The sequence below is a fragment of the Mesoplodon densirostris genome, chromosome 2, assembly GCF_025265405.1.
Source record: "Mesoplodon densirostris isolate mMesDen1 chromosome 2, mMesDen1 primary haplotype, whole genome shotgun sequence".
NCBI classification, from domain to species: domain Eukaryota; kingdom Metazoa; phylum Chordata; class Mammalia; order Artiodactyla; family Ziphiidae; genus Mesoplodon; species Mesoplodon densirostris.
Genome location: NC_082662.1, coordinates 169,949,846 through 169,972,138, shown reverse-complemented (window position 1 = coordinate 169,972,138; position 22,293 = coordinate 169,949,846). Strand labels below are relative to the sequence as shown.

General features: G+C 51.9%; 1 protein-coding gene across 2 annotated transcripts in view; it reads left to right on the top strand.

Moving 5' to 3' along the window:
* The window catches only part of STUM (stum, mechanosensory transduction mediator homolog), a 53,714-nt gene extending 37,114 nt beyond the window's left edge, over positions 1-16,600 (top strand). Inside the window, exons 2-4 of one of the 2 annotated variants that reach the window (XM_060088623.1) lie at positions 11,755-11,934; positions 15,278-15,286; positions 16,566-16,600. In XM_060088623.1, the coding sequence (XP_059944606.1) occupies positions 11,755-11,934; positions 15,278-15,286; positions 16,566-16,600 (224 nt within the window). The remainder of the gene's footprint in view (positions 1-11,754; positions 11,935-15,277; positions 15,287-16,565) is intronic. The other variant, XM_060088624.1, reaches the window with a different exon arrangement.
* Positions 16,601-22,293: the final 5,693 nt, after the last annotated feature.

Below are 22,293 nucleotides of genomic sequence, written 5' to 3'. Positions count from 1 at the left end.
ATTTCACTTAAAGCACTGGCCTGGCTTGCTGCACAGTTATCATAACTATAATTTTTACTGGCTGCATGGTACCGTGGCACATGGATGCGTGCCGAGCCTCCGGCTCCATGAGGCTGACAGTGAACTCGGCAATTGTAGTAAACTTTGTTTTAAGGTGGAGTGAAGAGTAGAACCATTGGCTACAAGCCGCTAGGAGAGCAGGATTCATGGACATCTTCCGTTTCACTCATGTTCACTGAGACTAACTCCTTATTCTTCAGGGTTCTGCTCCAACATTGCCTCCTGGGGAAGACTCTGGGTCTCCCTGGTCGGGGTGAGGGCCCTCCCCTTGCTCCCATGAGGGTGTTCCAAGTACTTTACATACACGGATTCAGTCCTCACATCCCTATGAGGCAGGCTACTATCATTACCTTAACTCCATAGATGGGGAAACTGAGGTCTAGAGAGGTTAGGTCACTTGTCTAGGCTTCTGGGGGGGCAGCCGGAATTCTGACGCCAGAGCCCCCCTTTGTAACATGGGGTCACCCTGCCTCTGCCCTGTCCCCCAGGACTGACCACACGGGTTGTGTTCCGTGGCTTCTTCTCTCTCACCATCCTGTGAGATTCTTGAGGGCCGGGACACTCCTAGCCCTGGTCATTACATAGCCGCCCTCCTGGTCCTATCCCCACTTCCTCAGTTTACCCTCTGCCGTTTAAGCCAGAATCTGTCCTGACAAGTCTCAGAACTGGGGAACTGAGAAATTCCACGTGGTTACATTTCTGCTCAAGCTTAAGATCCCGGGGAGATCTTGGGGCCTCTCTGGGGTCCCCGAGAGGCCTAAGGTGTCCAGTTCTGTCCTGCAACTCGTCTAGGGCTGGGGGCACATCTTGGAGCGCATCAAGGATGTGGCAGGGGAGGCTGAGGGCAGAGGAGATGTGCTGACAACCGCAGGGAGGCTGATGCAATGCCCAGTGCCATTAAAATTAATTATCTGCTCCAGTCAACCTGCCCCTCCGTGGGACAATCATTCTGATGTCACGGTGGAGGCAGTAAGAGGGACGGAGGAGGGAGCTGGTCTCATTTTCTCTGCCCTCCAAGGCAGGATGCAGATTTATGAGTGGCAGCCAAAGGGGCTCCTGTCCTCCTTCTTTTAAGCCACGGAGCCTTTTCAGTTGGAAAATCTAAGGCCCCTCCATGGCTGTGATCTCGACCCAGGACTGTTACCTGCCGAGGTCTCCCTTGCAAGCCCCCTTATCCATCTGAAGGTTCCTTCCTGCCTGCCTTTCTCCGAGCTCCTCCATTCTCGGGTCCCCATGTGACTCCTCAGCATTTGCCTGAGGGCCAGGGAGGAATACAGAGAGGGTACCCCGAGCTGGTACTTTCTGACTAAGGAGAGGGGAGAGGAGAGGGGGCACCGGGTGTGGGGTAGCAGCGGGGGCTAATGGTGAAGTGGTCCTGGGTACCTTACACCTTCTCTTTACTGGGGGCACAGAAGGCCCATCTCTCCACCCTTCATTATTTTTCTTCCATGAAATTGATGCTTGGAAAGGTTTAAGTCGTAATAAATTCAATTTCTTGTCTCTAATTGATCAGAGGTGGATAGAGCAGCCCCTAGGAGATGCTAACAGCAGGAGAGACCCCCAGTTACTGCACTAAAATGATGAGCTTCCAACCAAACACTTCTGAGCCACCTTCTGATGGGCTGTTGTGACCTCATTAGGGATCTCTGCGCTGTTTGGAATGAAGAGAACAGTTCACAAACCCTGTTGCCACCGGTCCAGGATCTATGGGGCAAAGACACTAGCAGATTTTTTAAATATATTTTTATTCCAGTTTTATTGAGATATAATTGGCATACAGTACTATATAAGTTTAAGGTGTACAGCATAATGGTTTGACTTATACACATCATAAAATGATCGCCTCGGTAGGTTTGGTGATCATCCGTCATCTCATGTAGATACAAAATTAAAGAAATAGAAAAAGGGGCTTCCCTGGTGGCGCAGTGGTTGAGAGTCCGCCTGCCGATGCAGGGGACACGGGTTCGTGCCCCCGTCTGGGGGGATCCCACATGCCGCGGAGCGGCTGGGCCCGTGAGCCATGGCCGCTGAGCCTGCGCGTCCAGAGCCTGTGCTCCGCAACGGGAGAGGCCACAACAGTGAGAGGCCCGCGTACCGCAAAAAAAAAAAAAAAAAGAAGTAGAAAAAAATGTTTCCCTTGTGATGAGAACTCTTAGGATTTACTCTCTTAACAGCTTTCATATATAACATAGAGCAGAGTTTATCATATTTATCATGTTGTACATTACATTACATAAGTAGTACTTATTTATCTTATAACTAACCTCAAGTTGGTACATTTTGACCCCTTTCATCCAGTTGCCCTTCCCTGTATCCCCTGACTCTGGTAACCACAAATCTGATCTCTTTTTCTGCAACTGTGTTTGTTTATTTGTTTTTAAAGTATAATAGTCCTATGACACTATTTTAGTTACTGTTACACCACGTAGTGATTCGATATTTCTGTATCTTTCAAAATGATCATCATGATAAATCTAGTTACCATCTGTCACCATACAAAGATATTACATAATTATCGACTGTATTACCCACACTGTACATTTCATACCCATGACTCATGTATTTTGTAACTGGAAGTTTGTACCTCTTAATCTCCCTCACCTATTTCTTTCCTCTCCCACCCCTTCCCCTCCGGCAACCACCAGACTCTGTTTTATGTGTTTATGACTCTGTTTCTGTTTTGTTATGTTTGTTCATTTGTTTGTTTTTCTTTTAGATTCTACGTATAAGTGAAATCATACGGTATTTGTCTTTCTCTGTCTGACTTATTTCACTTAGCATAATTCCCTCTAGGTTTATCCATGTTGTTGCAAATGGCATACTTCATTCTTTTTTTATAGCTGAGTACTATTCCACTGTGTGTGTGTGTGTGTATATACATATATATATATATATATATATATATATATATATATATATATATACACATACACATACCACATCTTCTTTATCCTTTTATCTATTGATGGACACATGTTGCTTCTCTACCTTGGCTACTGAAAATAATGCTGCAATGAACATAGCATATACATTTTCAAATTAGTGTTTTCGTTTTCTTCAGATAAATACCCAGAAGTAGGATTGCTGGATCGTATGGTAGTTCTGTTTTTAATTTTTTGAGGAACCTCCATACTGTTTTTCACAGTGGCTGCATTTACATTCCCATCAATAGTGCATGAGGGTTTCCTTTTCTCCACATCCTCGCCCACACTTGTTATTTGTTGCCTTTTACTGATGGCCATTCTGACAGATGTGAGGTGATACCTCATTGTGGCTTTGATTTGCATTTCCCTGATGATTATTGATGTTGAGCATCTTTTCATGTGTCATCTGTATGTCATCTTCGGAAAATTGTCATCTGTGTATCTTCTTTGGAAAAATGTCTATTCAGTTCCTCTGTGCAATTTTAAATCGGGTCTTTTGTGTTCTTATTTTTGTTTTTGTTTTGATGTAGAATTGTATGAGTTCTTTGTATATTTTGGATATTAACCCCTTATCGGATATATCATTTGCAAATATCTTCTCCCATTAAGTATGTGGCCCTTTTGTTTTGTTCTTGAGGAATGCAGTTAGCTTTGTTTTGCAGAAACAAGGCAGATTTGTTTTGAAGATGTTGAGGGTGGTGAGGATGACAAAAGTACTAGAACTGTCCATGTTTTGCCTGCACTCTTCTTCTTGGTTTTATAATTTGTCTCCTCTTTGCAAGTTCCTTGCGGGCCAGGACATGAGAAGCATGGTGTTGGGTCTACGAAACACTTTCTGGATGAGGACACAGTCGTCCTCACAGACCTCCACAGCCTTGGACCTTGGGCTGACTGTCCTTTGGCTCACAGCGATACCCCTCGTTCTCTGAGACTCACGAGGTCCCGCTTGTAGTGGTCTGGTGTGCCTTCCTTGCCCACCTAGCACAGCCTTCTCAGACTCTGTTCGAGTTATCAAGCTGAAAAAACAGACAGTGCCTTCCCACAAGCACATGTGAACACACAATGTCCAAAAGCCTCTCCACTTTCTGCCCCGTCTGTTAAGAAATCAGAACCCCAGGAGCCGGGATGACAGAAGGAGCATGCAGAACCACATCCAGGACCAAGACCTTATCTTCTGCAGATCGACCCTGGCTTACTTAGGCCACAGGCACTTTTATTTTATTTTTAATTAATTTTTACTGGAGTATAAAAATTTTTACTGGAGTATAATTTTTATTGGAGTATTGCTTTGCAATGTTGTGTTAGTTTCCACTGTACAGCAAAGTGCATCAGCTATATGTATACATATATCCCTTATTTGGGGATTTCCTTCTCATTTAGGTACCACAGAGCACTGAGTACAGTTCCCCGAGCTATACAGTAGGTTTTCATTAGTTATCTATTTTATATGTAGCGTCAGTAGTGTATATATGTCAATCCCAATCTCGCAATTCATCCCACCCCCTCCCCTTTCCCCTGTTGGTGTCCATACGTTTGTTCTCTACATCTGTGTCTCTATTTCTGCTTTGCAAATAAGATCATCTATACCATTTATTCTAGATTCCACATATATTTGTTAATATACAACTTCTATTTTTCTCTTTCTGACTTACTTCACTCTGTATGACAGTCTCTAAGTCCATCCAAGTCTCTAAAAATGACCCAATTTCGTTCCTTTTTATGGCTGAGTCATATTCCATTGTATATATGTACCACATCTTCTTTATCCATTCCTCTGTTGATGGACATTTAGGTTGCTTCCATGTCCTGGCCACTGTAAATAGTGCTGCAATGAACATTGGGGTGCATGTGTCTTTTAGAATTATGATTTTCTCTGGGTATGTGCCCAGTAGTGGGATTGCTGGGTCATATGGTAGTTCTATTTGTAGTTTTTTAAGGAACCTCCATACTGTTCTCCATAGTTGTGTTACATCTTCTTTATCCATTCCTCTGTTGATGGACATTTAGGTTGCTTCCATGTCCTGGCCATTGTAAATAGTGTTGCAATGAACATTGGGGTGCATGTGTCTTTTAGAATTATGATTTTCTCTGGGTATAAGACCAGTAGTGGGATTGCTGGGTCATATGTTAGTTCTATTTTTATTTTTTTAAGTAACCTCCATACTGTTCTCCATAGTGGCTGTCACGGGCACTTTTAAACCCTCCTGATTCTGTCTTCCTAGGGCTTTTGTCCAGAATCATTTGTGAACTTGTAGTCGCTTTTTTTCCTTTCCTTTTCCATTTCCCATTGAAATGATTGCACAATGATGAAAAGATGATAACCAGACCCACTGAATTACAATCTCAGGTTGGTGTAGCCCAGGAAGGTATATTTTTAGCACAATCTCCATTGCTTCTTATGCCCCCACCTCCAGGTTTGAGAATTGAAATCTCACAGGGCTGAGTTTGACCCTGAACGTGATCTCCCATTTATCTTATTCTGGCTGTGAACTGGAACACACAGTCAGCAGTGGGACGTGTTTTGAATGGTGTGGCTCGTCCTTGCATATCGGCTGTGAAGTCCGGGCCAAGCCTTCCCTTACATTTTCTTCCCGTCCCCCGAAGCTCACGTTCAAGGTTGTGCTGGTAGGAGAACTGTGCTCAGCCAACCCTCCCTGGAGGAATGATGGAGGGGGTCCAGGTATAAGTCTCGGCCACTGACGAGTAGCACATCTTAATGACCGCAGAACCAGCTGCAGGTGATGGCTGGGATCCAACTGGACTTACTGGTCTCCGTCCCAGGGGAGTGCATTTTCTGGGGAGCAGCTTCTTCAGGGAACAGCTCTGCCCTTCTCCCCCTGAGTTCAAGAGGCCTTGAGAGGCCCCCTCGAGCCCAGAACCTTCTACTTCTCTCACGTGAGTCATGTGACAAGCTGAACCTGACGGGGCTCATGAAGGACAATTTCAGCCCCCAGGCTCCATCCTATAGAGCAGAGCCAGCCCCTCTCCTGATGGGAAACTGCCAGCCCACTTTGCGCTGCTTCTCTTCTGGCGCCTGACAGAAGGGTGGGGGAGGGGGAGCGGCGGGAACCAGGAGCCCTCCCCCAGGAAGCTTTGGGATATCCAGGATGGGAGTGGAGGGATGCTTTCCCCTCCCCACCGCCTGCGCCTGGGGCCTGAGCCCTGAGCTCCTCGGGGAAGCCAGTGATCTCGGCAGATCCATGGTGGCCAGAGAGGGCTATGGCTGCAAAGTCCTTGGGGGTCTTTGCTGTAAATCTCTGTGCGGTGAGGGTGGGGTCCTCCTCAGGCTTCTCCCACCCTCCTCTCTCCCTCAGGATCCTGTAGGACACGCAAAGCACACGTCCATGCCTAAGTTGCAGGTGTCTTACAGCACACTGATTTGGGTGGTCGACAGTTCAGTTCATTACCATCCTTTTCCTTTGTACCAATTAGTGGTGGCCGGGCCTTGACACCCCCAGAAACATAATGGCCCGGCCCCTGCCTCTGCTGCAGAGGGTAACCTCCCTGACTCAGCGCCGGGTCACGTGGCGGATGCTGTGGGACAGTGAAAGGCCGGAATCACGGACTAATTTCCTACAAGGTTCTGTGGTGTTCCGGTTCTGTATCCAGGAAGCCAGTCTCTCCGCCCCTCGGAGAAGGATTCTCAAACCTGATTGTGAGTTAGAATCAGCTGGGGGACTCTTTCTTTCATCCTTTCAAACAAGCAATCCCTGCACCCATCCCTGGATGCGCCACTGTGCCTTTGGTGGTCCGGAGGTGCAGCTCTGCGACCTGCATTTGCATGAACTTCAGTTGGAGAATTCTAATGCACAAACCGGTTTGGGGAATCTGCTGTAGACACCCCCCTCACCCCTCACCTTCTCACCTTGTCGAGAACCTCACCACCCACTTACTCTCTATCTGGTTATGGCCTCATCCTCTCCCCTCTCTGGCGGCTTCGCCTCAGCAGACAGACAAGCTGAAGTTTCTCCCAAGGACTTCTTTTTTTTTCTTCGGTACGCGGGCCTCTCACTGCTGTGGCCTCTCCCATTGCGGAGCACAGGCTCCGGACGCGCAGGCTCACCGGCCATGGCTCACGGGCCCAGCCGCTCCGCGGCATGTGGGATCTTCCCGGACTGGGGCACGAACCCGCGTCCCCTGCATCGGCAGGCGGACTCTCAACCGCTGCGCCACCAGGGAAGCCCTCTCCCAAGGACTTCTGAGAGAGTGGTCGTCGCCTGTGTTCTGAAACCCTCACCTCATTCTCCCGTCAAACCTCTGACCTCCTGCTCCCTCCTCTGCATCCTCTCAGCCCCCCTCTGAGGCTGCTTGTGACCTAATCAGACCCGGGACCCACCTGTCCCTTCTCCGTCTCTGCGGTGAGTGACCCTGTCCACCAGCTTCTCTTCCCTGAGACTCCTCTGTTTCTGGGACACTCTCCCTCACCTCCCGGATAGGCCCTGCTCTGTCCCCTTTGTGGTCGTAATGTCCCCCTGGGTCTTTCAGTGATCTTTCCTTGAACTCCATGCCCTCCCGGGTGACATCACTCGCTTTGGTGACTTGTGCTACCCGCAGCCTCTGTCTCCAGCTTGGCTCTGCTCAGCCCATGGGCACAGCCCTTGCTGGGCTCCAAACCTGGTTCGTGGCTCCACCCTCATCACATAGTGTGGGAAACCAGACACCCAGACCCACCTGTGCCCCCTTCTCCCTTCCCCGACATGCAGCAGGTCCCCCAGTCCCTGGGACACCATCCCCCACTGGAGGTCCTTCTCCGCCTCCCCTCCCCGCTGCCACGCCTCCCTGCCCCCCTCACCTCATCTCATCTCCTAGCCTCGGCCTCACCCCTTCTGCCCCATCCTCCCCTTGGGTGTCAAAACCCTGGTCTGTGATTCCCCAGTGAAACCCTTCCCGGGGCCGCGTGTTGCCTAGAAGAGGAAGTCAGGCCCCAGAGCAAGTCCCTCAGGGCCCTCTGCAGTCTGACCCCTGCCCGCCTCCAGCCCCGTTTTTCATCCCTGCCCCTAATGCCGCACCCTATGCTCAGCTCCCTGTACCCTCAAAGTCCCCTGCCACCCTCTGAGCTACCGGACAGATACACTGGGTCATCTCTTGGATGCTCTTCCCGTCCTCCTCCCCTTGAATGTTTCCCGTCAGCTTTCCAGACCTCTCCCCACTTCATGGTCTCTTCTGTGAAGTCTTTTCTGATAAACTAAACAAGATTCATCACTGTTCCTTTTGTGACCCAGTGTCCCCACCAGAATGTGAGCTCCCGGAGTGGGACCTGGCCGAGCCCCACCTCCTGCTGCACTCTGTATTCCCAGGGCCCAGCACGGGCTCATGGTTGGTGCTCATGCAATAAGTTAGAACTAACCCGTCGCTGTTGGAGAGGGTTCGTTCTTTAGCAGGGACTCATTTAAAGTAATTAACACCTCTTCATATGAAAGGGTGCTAAAATCATTAAAAAAAACTTCCGGTTGAATAGGTTAAAACGTTTTTATATTATAAATCCATTCACGGGACTTCCATGGGGGTGCAGTGGTTAGGAATCCGCCTGTAAATGCAGGGGACACGGGTTCGAGCCCTGGTCCGGGAAGATCCCACATGCCGTGAAGCATTAAGCCCATGCGCCACAACTACTGAGCCTGCGTTCTAGAGCCCGCGAGCCACAATTGCTGAGCCCGCATGCCACAACTACTGAGCCCGCACACCTAGAGCCCGAGCTCTGCAACAAGAGAAGCCCCCGCACTGCAGCGAAGAGTAGCCCCTGCTCTCCGCAACTAGAGAAAGCCTGTGCGCAGCAACAAAGACCCAACACAGCCAAAAATAAATAAATAAATAAAATTTTAGAAACCAGAAAAAAAATGGACTGTCCATTTGGTGAGAGTGGAAGAACAGCATTTGCCTCCCCAAATCTCCCAGAGGGCCACCCCCGGCGCTGTGTCAGGAACACAGAGGGGCTGTTTAGACTTGAATCTTGATCTTGAACCTGTTTGGTTGATCTTGAACCCTTGGTAATTACACTTTAGTGAGCATTATCATTATTTGAGTGGAAGGAGAAACTTGCTTAGAAATGCAGATTCCTGGGCCACCCCTTAGACATCCAGCTCTCAGACGGACCCCCAGGCATCTGCATTTTAAACAAATACTGAAGATGATGATGCAGGTGGTCTGAGGACGAACTTCACACTGGTTGCATTTCTTTGGGTGTCCGTATCCCACCTGCTATTCACCAGGCGCTGTGCTGGGCTGGGGGCAGAAAGGTGGATGGGATGCCACCTGGGACCTCAGAGGAGTTCTCAGTAACTCAGGAGGCAGAAACACTCACAAGTAGTGGCAGTTGTTCGAATGAGGAGGAGGACAGGGCAGGGTTGGGATCAGAAATCAGCCTGGTGGACTCAGGGGTCGGCCTTGGATCTGAGGCACGAGTGTGTGGGCTGAGGGAAAGGCCACATTAGGAAGCCAGTAGGAGCCACCAAGTTGGGGCAAAGAAGGGCCAGCAGCCAGGGTGCAGAGAGGGAGGGAAATCAAGGCTCCCCCAACTCCGTCCACCCCAATCCCCGCCTGCTGAGCAGCTTCCTCAAGGAGCAGGAAGTATGAGAAGTAGGAACATGAGAATCATGGGCTGATTTCCCACGTGGCTTGCATTCTCGTCTGGACCTGCTTTCCCAGGTCACTCCACCTGTGAGGTCAGGATGACAGAGCATGGCCATCAGCATCAGACAGCAGTGGGGTCAATGCCCACCGGTGTGTGACCTTGGACAAGATACTTAATTCTTGATTGTGTGTGTGTGCGTGCTTGAAAATGTAGATTTTATTATGAGTTAGGTAGGGTGAGGCTAACAGATCAGGAAATTATGGCCACTGAAAAGATAGTCTTTTTCTCTTTAACATTCCTCTTTTAAAAAAAGTGTTATTGAAGTATAGTTGATGTACAATGTTGTATTAATTTCTGGTGTACAGCAAAGTGATTCAGTCATACATATATATGTTCTTTTTCACAGTCTTTTCCATTATAGTTTATCACAGGATACTGAATACAGTTTTCTGTGCTCTACAGTAGGACCTTGTTGTTTATCCGTTCTATATATAATAGCTTGCAGGAAAGATGGTTTGTTACTCACAGTTCCTAAGAGGAGGGGGCACCCTGCACTTTGGGGGTGGCAAATGAGGAAGGCACAGTTAGGAGGCAGAGGGAGTGAGGGGAAAACATGGGGAGGAACCTTTACTGTGGTTTCCATGGGAAGGAACGGCAAGACAGGGTAAGCAGGTTTAGGATTGGCTGGTTTGAATCATTTCAGTGGTCTCTGGGGTGTAGGGGCTTCCCTAGTGGTCTGGTACCTGGCTCTGGGTGATTAGGGTAGGGGGGAGTGACCCAGAATGTGAAAAGTCTATAAAGGAGGAGTCTGGGTGTGGGCTCTGGATTGCTTGGCTTGTGTAAGAAAGTCATTTAGTATCTCTAGGACTTGGCTAGCTCTGGGAGTGGGGTCTCTCCAGGGTCAGCAAGGCCCCAGATATCAAAGCATCAGAAACACCTGGTTAATACAATATGTAAGATAGTGTGGTGGGCAGAAGGATCCCCCCCCACCGCCACCAAAGATGTCCATACCCTGGTCCCCAGAACCTGCAAAGATGGTGCCTTACATGGTAAAAAGGACTTTGCAGATGTGACCAAATTAAGGATCTTAAAATGTGGGAATTACCCTGGATTATCCGGTGGGCCCAATGTAATCACAAGGGTCCTTATAAGAGGGAGACAGGAGGATCAGAGTCAGACAGAGAAGATGTAAGGATGGAAGCTGAGGTCAGAGAGGAGAGAAGTGCAGCTCCTGGCTTTGATGACACAGCCACGAGCCAAGGAATGCAGGCAGCCTCAAGAAGCTGGAAAAGGCCAGGAAACCAACTGTCCCCCAGAGACTCCAGAAAGGACCCAGCCCTGAGGACCCATTTCAGACTTCTTACCTCCAGAATTGTGTTGCTTTAAGCCACTAAGTTTGTGGTAACTTGTTACAACAGCCATAGGAAGCTCATACAAATAGAAGGAAGGCCAGCTGCCTTGCAGGGTCATTGAGGGGCTCAGAGCCTGTGTAGAAAAAAACCTGGCTGGAGAGAAATGTCAGTAAATGTAGCAATATTACCCACAGGGCTCTGGGGAGTTTGGGACGAGGTAAAGACCATGGACACACCCACCACGTTGCTCTGTGCCTTGTGGCTGCTCAGTAAATCTCGGGCTCTCTGTCCTTCCCCTTTCAGGTCTGGGGTGCTTGGGGGAGCCCCCTCAGGGAAGGGTTCCGGGAGATATGCCCTGGCCTGTGCTCTCTCCCCTCTGCTGGCACCCCCAATCAGCGTGTGTGCTGGGGGTCATTTCCTGAATCTACCCTGTGGGTGGCTTCCATGTCACCTCAGCGGCAGCAGCTCCTACCTCTGAACTCTTAGGCCCTAAGGATCTTTGCCCCACGAGGTCGGTGCCCTTTCCACCCGCTGTCTGTTGTCCTTGCAAGTGGCTGCACCGTTGTTCCTGAATGGCAGGGACCAATTGTCATGTGACATCTGTGTTCCCCCAGAGGCCTCAGGACTGTGCTGGGTCCTTGGCATCTCCAGGCCATGCCTCCTCCAGGCTGGTACGTTGGCATCTCTAGTATGGGCAGCAGAGGTGGCCTGAGCCGGAAGGTGCCACACAGGCCGCTCTCTCGGAGCTCCCGGAGGGCGAACCGCTGGGCCCCAGGCTAGTGATGAGCCCACGGGCCGCCGTGTCTCCCAGCGCCCTCAGAAGGCTGTCCCCTCCGACCTCTCACAGGGACGTTCGTCTCGGCCTTCACCGTGCTGTGTGGTGCCCGCACTGACCTCCCGGACAGGCACGTGTGCTGCGTCTTCTGGCTGAACATCGCCGCGGCCCTCATCCAGATGCTCACGGCCATCGTCATGGTGGGCTGGATCATGAGCATCTTCTGGGGCATGGACATGGTCATCCTCGCCAGTGAGTAACCGCGGGCGCCACACCGCCCTGAGGGGCTGGAGCGGGCCGGCATGCGGGCATCAGGGCTGGAGGAGGGGCGGGGCCAGGGTGGTCTGGGTGTTTGCGATGCTTCGGGGCATGAGGGCTTGGCAGGGCGATCTGCCTCCGGGACCCTCCCCGCAGGCCCAGCCGGGAGGCCTGCATGGAATCTGAGTAACCTGAGCCGGAGGGGAAGGGCGTGAATAAGGGAGGGAGGGAGCCCCCGTTCAGCTCAGAAACTGCCCGGCTGACAACCGGGGTAGCAGGGGTGTGGCCCGCCTGAGCTCAGGTCCCCTGTGCCTCCATCATGCCGTTTCCAGAAAGAAGGAAAAGGCCACGGGGTATGTTTGCCCTCAGGAAACACTGTAACTTTTTTTACAACTAGAACAGCATAATTTCAATTTCTTTTAAACTAAGCTCTTTGTTCCTTGATGCTAAAGCCTTACTCTTCCTAATTTGTATGCAATGGACCTTCACCAGACACTTAACACAAACTTGATCCTGACACAAAACTACCAGAGAATACTTGATTAACATTTTAAGAATAACCTAGTGAGATCTTAAAACAGACACCTATTTTAAGCAGCCGTGCTCGTCACCCTATGCCCCTGTGCATATCCCTGTATTGTCACACGTTCCTCGCTAGCAAGGACCACGTCTCCCCGGGCACTTTGCCCTTCTCCCCACACCCCACGCTCCTACTGTGTCCTACACCTGACAAAACCATTGACAGGTGGAATGTCAATGCCAGAGGTGAGCTGTGCCAGGTAAGGACAGCAGAAGCAGGAGCAGAAGCCCAGGGGTCAGGGGCTCCAGAACGATCTAGAATGATTCCTAGTTGACTCAGTCTGAGTTCAGGATCCTGTGAGGATCCAAGATTCAGGGCACACACAGATGCCAGGGCCCAGCAAGGCTCAGGTCAATGACCAATTAAGCCACCAGGCCGGAGGAAATGCAGCTCCCTAAGCCTGAGCGAGCTCGGCAGAGCCCGTAGATTGGTCAGACAGGCTGCTTGGAAGCAGCTCCTCCCCTGCCTGGGATGCTGGACTGCCAGGGAATCCCAAAGTTAGAGCTGGGAGACAGGAGCAGCCAGAGAAGAGGGAGGGGGACACTGGGCAGGGAGAAGCTGAGGAGCCGTCAGAAGACAGTCCTTCCTTGCTGGGGAGAGCCGCTCTCAGGGCAGGGGCTGCTGTCAGGGAGGACGTCGGAGAGTGAGCCGAGCAGGCAGAGGCCAAGGCAGGCCCCTCATGGGAGCCTCGCCCCATGGGCCTGTCCACGGACCACTTGCATTTGTGGGGAGCGGTGCAGAACATCGCTAATTGGACAGAAGTGCTGCCTGTCATCCTGTGAGTCCTGAGAAGCCAAGTCTGACAATTTCCCAAGGGGAGTTGGGTGCTTCCCGAGAGGCCTGTGTAAGCTCCTGACCTTGGTCCCAGTTGGAAACTGGAAGGGGCCTCTGCTCTCAGAGGCTTCCTCAGCGGCACGTGGAAAGCCTGTGACGGCTGCCCCATCTCCACCCAATATGAGCCCCGACCCCTCTTACTACATCATCTCCTCATCACACAACTGTCTGGCCAGGCACTGGGGCATGCTAGTAAGGAAATTTCCTGTTACAGCGGCACAAGCCTGTGTCACAGGGTGGGTCTCAATAAATGTGTTGATGCCTAATCTGATCCCTAGAGATTTCTGGTTTTCTTTTTCTCGTCATGCTTGATACCAGGGCCCACAGGATCTGGATCTTAGAGATAGCTTCAAGAACTCCCCTTATCACCTCCTAGAGGAGGAAACAGAGACCCGAGAAGGGCAGATGGGGATCTGTCACTTCCTCACCTTCCACCACCTTAGCTGTTGATTCAGCAGAAATCCCTCTTCTGTGGCTGGTGTCGGGGCCGTATTTGGGATGCAGGCTAATCAAGTGCTGGAACCCACCTCCCCACCCTTCCTACCCTCTTCCCGCCTGATCCAAGCTTTCACTGTGGGTCACCTCCTTGGTTCCAGGAATGCTGTCTTTGTGTCAGACTTTTTAGAACACTGTTTGGGAGATGGACTTGATGGCTGCACCAGAAAACTCAACACACCTCACCGCTACCCACTTACCCCGCCTGGCCACCAGACTTGCTCACCCATCTCAGCAAGGGGTGCCTTTGCCCTTTCTCCAAAAAGTAAGCCCACCCTCAAAGGATGAGTAATTGCCACTGTTGAGATGGTGCTGTGGGCTGGAACTGCCCCGAGCAACAATGCAGTGTGTGTATCCCAGGATGACTACATAGAAGAGAATAGCCACAATTGACTTATTTGTCCTGGTAGATAGTTGGATAAGGGGCTGTTCTTTCCGGTGTCACTCCAGCCCCGTCCTGTGAAAATGAAGGGAACTTTTCAACTATAACAATACAAGGTGATTTTTTTTTTACCTGGCATTGCCTGGGGTGTCATCAAGAAATGTACCATCAAGAAAAACCTCCTAAGAGGGGAATCAGAGAAATATAGACCAAAGTAGAAGTTAAAATCAGGAACTTACAAGGCCGCTGCTCTATTTCTATTAATAATAACAAATAACAGTCAACAACAGCCTGTACTGGTTGTGGGTCAATAAATATTTGGTAGTTGTACGAGAGCCTCTCTCTACTGCCATACCCATGACAGACATTGCTAATCAATCATGACACTTTCTGCTGAATAGTCTTACATGTTCTTAACACAGGGCTTCAGGCAGTCACTATCAATGGATCCAAGATGTCTGCAAGATAAAGTCTGTTTGCCATCCCCCACCTGGGTCTTTCCCAAAGCAATAGGTTTTATATATGTGGCTCCTGTCCACATAAAAGGCGAACCCCGTGGCTCAGACAGAGCTGGGCTGGGGCCAGGATGGGTCACTTCAACATCTTTAGGTTGTCACAGTTAAACCTGTCCTGTACCCGTCCCTCTTGGGGTCCATCCAGAATTCATCTCAAGACAAACATGGGTTGGGGGTGGAAGAAGAGTTAGGGGCAGGAGATGAGCAGAAGGGTGGCCTTGGCTGAGATACGAGGGAAGGGGAGAGAGCTTCTTGGCAGTGTCTCACCCAGTGTGACCCCCAGGGAGGGGAGGACGCTCTCTGTGCGCTCCTGCAGCCAAGTCCACATGCCTGCTGGGCTTGGCCACTGGCCGCAGTGGCTGGTCACTGCGAATACTGGCCACAGCCCGCTTCCATCTCCTGGGCCCCACTGTGCATCCTCCCTCTTTTTATATTTCAGGCAGTCCCTCTGGCCTCTGTTTTCAGACTGTCTTCTCTTTCTCTTTTTCTCCTCTTCCTCATGCTGACTCGTACCCCTGTGTTGCTCCAAAGTTTCCCAAGGTGAGTCTGTTGGGGGATGACAGGCCTCATGCCTGGGCTGCCTTGGGCCCCCCCTTCACTGTCCTGCCCTGCACCCCCAATGCACACAAACACCCCCTCTCCCAGTTGGTCAACAAGCTTCTATTTTCAGAAGCTTCTTTATTTTTTTTTTGGAAAATGTTTAAACACTGACACAAGTAGAAGGCCTAGTACAATGAGTCCCTAAACACACATATTGGCTTTAACCATTATCCACTCGTGGCCACTCTGGTTTCATCCATTACTGCCTACATCTTCCTCTACCCCGAACACCTAAATTTGATGAATATCTGGTAAATAAAGAGAAAAATTACATGTAAGTCCACTGATGCTCCTCTGTGGGCTGAGTTACCAGCTAATGGGGGTAACCACTCAGCAAATTCCAGACTTATAATTTCACCCTTAAATATTTCAGTAGATGTCTTTTTTTTTTTTTTTGTGATGCGCAGGCCCCTCACAGCTGTGGCCCCTTCCGTTGCGGAGCACAGGCTCCAGACGTGCAGGCTCAGCGTCCGTGGCTCATGGGCCCAGCCGCTCCGTGGCATGTGGGATCTTCCCGGACCGGGGCACGAACCCGCATCCCCTGCATCGGCAGGCGGACTCTCAACCGCTGTGCCACCAGGGAAGCCCAGTAGATGTCTCTTTTAAAAAAAAAAACACAATACCCTTTCATGCTCAAATAAACTAGCATCAGTTCCTTAATATCAACAGCGGTCAATTTTTTCCCATGTCCTCATAATCATCACCAAGGCTTTAAAGGCTCGAAGCCATCCGTCGCCTTGGCCTGTGTCAGAGGCGTCCAGTTGATGGAGCACGCACGCTCGGCTCCTGCCTTCTGTACGCTGTCTTCCTTTTTAATTCTTTCCTCCTCTCGGTCCACGTGTACCAGATGCCCATCACTTGGGGAAGCCTGCCTGGTACCTTCTCCCAAGGCTTCGCATTGGGAAATCACAGCAGGCCAGTCTGCTGGGGCCACTTTTGTGCAGTAGCTTCAGGGGTGTGGATTCAGGAGCACAGTGGTAACCTTCCAAGCCCCACCAGATCTGCAGCAGACACCCTCCTCTCATATATCCCCCACTAAACCCAAAGATCCACTGTTCTCCATTCATCCCTTTGTTTCCCATTAAAAGCCAATGACCTTGGCGGTCATTTACACCTCTGTGTGAATAAGTTCTAGCATATTCTAGTCTGGGGGCACCGCCTGGAGAAGTGCTGAGGGAAGCGGGTGTCTGACCATCTCTCCTCTGCTTCTTCCTTACAGGCTACAAGGAGCAGGGCATCCCACAGCAGCTGTGAGCCCGGGCGAGCCACTGAGAAGCCCGGTGTCGCGGAGGGCCACGTCAGGCAGAGGCGGGCACGGGGTCTTCACATATTCTCTTCTGCCGCTTCCCGGGTTCGGAGTGGAAAGAGGGGACTTAAAAATATTATTTATTTTGAAAACGCATCTGCTTCTCTCAGCAGCTTCTAAGGGCTACCAGCTCCTCCCGCTGCTCCAGAGAGCCCTGTAGTGCAGACACCCAGAGCATCTGGGTTGGGTGGGGAGTGGGATGGAGATGGGAATGCCTAGAGAGAGGCAGGAGCGCCCCGGCTCGGCCCGCTTCGCGTCACCCGCCGCCCACTGCGAGGGCGCGAGGGGCCGCCAGTCCAGGCAGCAGTGGCCCCGTCCAGACGAGCAGGGCTCGTCAAGGGGCAGGACTGCAGTGGACACCTCCTCCGGGTCCCCAGCCCCTGCCAGATTGGTCTCCTGGGGGCAGCGGGAGTGAGGATGGACAGACTCCAGCCCAGTGTGGAAAGGCCTGCTGTGCCCTCAGCTGTCAGGGGGACAGATCTCCGCAGGTGTCTGCTGACCCTAATCGCAGCCCTCACCTCCTCGCCCCTGAAATCTCCAGGCCTGGGTGTGTTTGACCTTTGTTTCCCTGGGAAGGAGGGCAGTGGCTCCATTCCCGGGGCAAAACTGCTGGAATTGCCAGATGTTCATACACAAATTTACCAACCCAGGTTTGCATGGGCAGCCTTTCCCATTATACTTAACACCATCTGGGGTCCACACTCCCTTTTCTGAAATCCTTGGGGCCGAATGGGTCTCTGACATGACAAATTTTGGATCTGAGGAGGAGAATAAGAGATATTTGTCATACATTTCCTTACAGCCCGGCAGAGTCTGGAACAGCTCACCACCATCAAACACGTGACCATTTCTGCAGAGAAACATGTGAATAGTCAGACTAATTAGGATCAATAAAACTGTAAATAGCCTTACCTCAGTACAGGTCAGATTTTGCCACTTAATAAGCTATGGGAGAAAACTCACCATTTGAGAGCTTTGGCGGTTTTAGGATTGCAAAAAAAAAAAAAAAAAAAAATTGTATGGGGTGCTGGCCCTCTCTCTGAAAATCCTTCTTGCAGACAGATGCATTCAGGTGTTGCTGTTGGTGTTACACGGGGATTTCTCCTGTTGCAAAGGGACTGTCAGGCCCTTTAAGACACCTCTGTAAGTGATTGTTACAGAGCCGGAGCCAAAAGAAGCTGTCTGATTCAAGATCAATCAGAAATTAAGAGAACGGAGATCTACATGACAGTGACAAGATGGACATTTATATGTCTGTTTTCTTTTCATTTTCATTCTAATGTAGGAATCACTAAAATGTGGGACTGGCCCAAAGCCAAGTGTTTGGCCTGACTGGACTTTGTGCCATTGGGTGTGTTTCTCTCCAAGGGGCATTTCCTATCCATCAGGGGCTCAGTCAGAATTTGGCCAGGGCTGGAGGAGTGGCCTGTCCAGACTTTTTCCCCGTGCTAGATGGGAAGGCTTGGGGAGCCGGCCACAGGACAGGTCCCTCGCTCCACCTTGAGCCCCTTTGCGAGCCGCTGCTTGCATAGTCTCTGTTCCTACAACTCTCCACCTGGGGCAGTGGCCCACCTACCCCATCCACTGGGCTTTCTAATTACAGTCCTGCTGGGAAGTGGGCCTCAGGGTCCCTGTGGCCCGGAGAGCAACCCGGCATCCTGGGAGAGACAGAATTCCTTCCAGCCACTTGCTCCCCTAGCCCACCCTGGCCCTGACTCAAGGGTGGGTTCTCTCCTCCTTGGCCTGATCCTACCCCGCTGTCCACTCCTTAGTTCTGATGAGCTGCCTGGGGCCGGGTTGCACTTTCTGGACACCTGGCAGTGTCTATCTCTTCCCCTTCCTTTCTTCCTGGCCCCAACCTGGGCCTTTGCTGCTTCTTTCACGTTTGGAAGCCTCTGTGTTTTCAAGGTGTGGGCTCAGATCTGGTTTTATCCAGAAAGTCAGAACCTTCTGCTGTGTGAAGACAGCATCCTCCAGGTCAAGAGCAGAGCAGGCTGGCGGCTGGCTGCTATCGAGGAAGCGGCGTCAGAGCACGGAGCCTCCCCTAGAATCAGATAAAAACAGCTCCGGCTGAGGGAAGTAACTCCAGCCCACGGCCTGTCACCCCAAAAAGCTCCCCGAGTTTGCTTGACTCCCCGGAGAGATGACAGGTGTCAGGAGGGGACTGCCCCCACAGGGAGAGGGTGGATCTTATTTTCCTGGCGTGGCCGGGGGTGGCTGCTAAGGAGGTAGAGAAGAGAGAGCAATTTATGTCTCGTGTTTAGTGACACATTCAGACACGGGTGGAGTTTTCTTGAGTGACAAGTGTCACCATGTGTCCCAGCGTGGGATGGCTTCATGCCAGGGTTTGTGTGCTTGGAAGGACAGCTGCCCTCCTATCCCCCCCGTTCCCCGGATCCTCCCCTCACCTGCGGCTGCTTCTCCAAACTTGAGAAGACACCAGCCTCAAGAGGCAGCCCCTTTCCAGGTAACTGACGTGCAGAAGAAACCAAGAGGACCCCAGCCCGTCTTCTGAACAATGAGTCTATGAGGATTGCCAGGCGGGTGGATCAGCTCAAAATAGCTTCTCTCTGAGTGAGACCATGGTCTCAGCATCATCATCATCGTTAGATAAGGAGCAATGGCTGGTGTACTGCTAGTCCTCTGAGATGGCCACTCAGGCTTTTAGATGGCCAAAGTTAACTTATGAAACACCAGCCAGCTGAAAAGCATGGTTCTCTGGCCAGCAAGAGCTTGGTTGACACACAGCCCTCTGCTGACAGATCTGGGCTTACCTCAGTGGTACAGCGGTGATGGTCCAGAAACCCCAGGGTGCATTTCAGGTCCAGCCATTTATCAGTCAGAATTCCGTAGGGCATTCCTAGGCCACGGGTGTTCAGGGCAGGGATCCCAGGCACACAGAGAACTTCACAGTGAATGAGATACTCCCAGAACCTAATTATGACACTTGGAACACAGTGGCAATTCCCTTGGGCCAGAGCAGGATCCTGGAGCAAGAATGAGCCACCTGGCCGCCTGGGAGTGTCTTATGGACAGTGGACACAGCTGACCTGGATCTTAAGATCTGAGCCCGAGCCAAGACTTCGGGCCGGGAAGGCCGGGGTCCCCGTGGGGAGCAACAGGGGCGGATGGCTCCCGGCTCCGGTCCGGCACCCCTCCTGCCTGCTGTGGCGCTGAGGCTGCAAGCAGGAGCCCTCCCGCAGCCCCTGCCTGACGAGCAGCAGGCCTGGCCTCGGAGCCAGCCTCTGGCTGCGCTTGAGGGAACACAAGGAAGGGACACGAGGCCCTCTCTCTGCTGCCTCGGACGCACGTGTCAGCCCCAATGACAAGGGCAACCTCTAGATGCTGGGCCCTTGCCAGGCACTGTGGGGTGCATTTCATCTCCTGTGACCCTTACCGATAGCCTGCGGGGAATCAGAGTGGGGAATATCAGTGTGCGGGGATGGGAAGGGGTGGGGTGTTTTTCAGATGTCAGAACGGAGGCGACAAGAGAGGGTCCTCTGGGGGGCAGTGCCCGGCCCACTCAGAAGTAATAGGGTGCCACCCTGCCGCCGCCATCCTGGGCGGCCCTCAAACCTGCGCTCCCTCGATGAAGGCAGGCAAACCTGCCTGGTCCCAATACGCAGGACTCCGCCCAGGGGCTCCAGTCCCTGACCCACCGTGTCTCAGAGGCACGGCAGTGATTTCAACCTCGTCTGGGCGCCACCAGGGCTAAGGAGCTGTAGGGGGTACGCAAACAGGAAGGAGAGAAAGAAAGAAAGCCACAGGGCAACGTTTCCCCCTGGAAGAATGGGACCCAGATCTCAGAAACAAAAACCCAGCCCCGAGGCCAGCGAAAGGAGGGACCGAATCCACAGGGCCAGGAGGATGGCTCCCAAAGGCCAGGGGCTCCTGAGGAGGAAAGCAAGGGACTGGCTGACAGTCATCTTTCTGGGCCATCTTGGCTCTTTAAAATTAAAAAAACAAAAAAGACCTGACATGTTTTCTTTAGTGAGCCCCCATCCCTACCCAGACAGATGAGTTTGTAAGGGTCACTTCAGTTCTGGCTAGATCCACCTCCTCTGGGCCACTGGGCCCCAGCCAGGGCGGATCCTACCGGGGAGAAGCGCTGGGCCATGGGCTCCAGGCCCACCTCAGGATTTAATGACACCGGCTGTTTTTATCCTGTTAGTGATGTTGACAGAGAAAGCCTCCTCCGTTGTGTGAACAGCCTGGGGATATGTAACTGAGATGTAAATCCTCCAGTTGTTGGCTGCAGGGGCTGTTCACTGATACTGCTACTCCCTCTGGGCGGCTTGCTTAAAGGGCTTTCAACAGGGGCATCGGAGGTGGATGAACACTTTTAAAGCACCAACTGCCACTTCAGCCACACTGACCCTCCCCAGGGACCATGACCTTGTCTGTGGGACGAGCAGTTTGAAGCAGCTGCTGACCCTCGGCTGACACACACTCCCCCATGGAACCTGGCCTTTGTCTCTATGGGCTCCCTGTGCTGGCCTCTAGCAGTCCCACCAGTGGAGGCTCCCTGTTTGGCTTTTATGCATTCAGCAAGCGCTCAGTGGGCACTGAGTGGGCCAAGCAGGTCCTGGGCGTGGCCTCGGAGAAGCAGCTCAAAGATACCACTTCCCTTGTGAGCAGCATCGCTAGCATCCCCACCTCCACAGGTGGAATAGCAAGGTGAGTGGAGGTCCAAGAGGGGAGATGCTCTCCAAGGCCTGGGGCTGGAGCCTCTCCCCTGCAGAGAGCTCTGTGTGTATTGGAGGAGTCCAGGCTGTCAGGGGAAGGGAGGCTGAGGTCAGCCTGAGCAGGTGGCGATGCCCGGGGTCCTGTATTTTTCATCACTTTTCTTCCTGTTGGATTCTTAGAACTTCAGACCGCTCTTGGGCTCAACAGAGGTGTGGAGGCTCATGCTCAGATTCTCATGGATCCGCCCCAGATCCCACGTGGAGACAGGATGAACCACTCTGGTGAAGGATGGGGGAAACCCCAACCAGAGTGACCCCGAATGTCCCCCGAGCCCGGGGGGTGACTTCCAGCCTCAGCGCTATTCGTCTCTCCCAGTGTCTTGTGCCTCAGTTTAAAATCTATAGCTTGGGTACGAGGAGGGGCTTGGGCAACCGTCATTCTTCCCACTTCTCTCAGAGCAAAGGGCTTAGACGATGAGCCTTGTCAGGCGAGGGACAGGGCCAGGGACAGGGCCAGGGCCAGGGAGTAGCCAGCCCCATGGACTTAGAGGCCAGGACTCTTCCTAGTAAAACAGAAACACTGGCCCCCCACTTCCGCTCTCCCTTCCTGATCCTGCCCCAGAGAGGGGAGGTTGACCACAGGGTCCCACTTGTGTGTCCTAATTTATGGTACAAGTTGTCTCTCGCTTTTGATTTAGCTGTGGAATCTCTGTTCCTAACCCCTCTTCCTCCCTGTCTGGATTTGCCAAAATGCCAACCACCCAGGCTGGTCCGGACTCCACGGTCATCCCCGACCCCGGACTTTCACCCTGGAGTGAGCAGAAGCACAGACACATGCACACTCCCGCCTGTGCACACACTCACACCCACACACAGCGTGCATGTGCACGCTCACAGCCCCTTTGATGCTGGGAGAAGTCAGGCCAGGGTCTGTCTGGAGACTCAGGATTGGGACT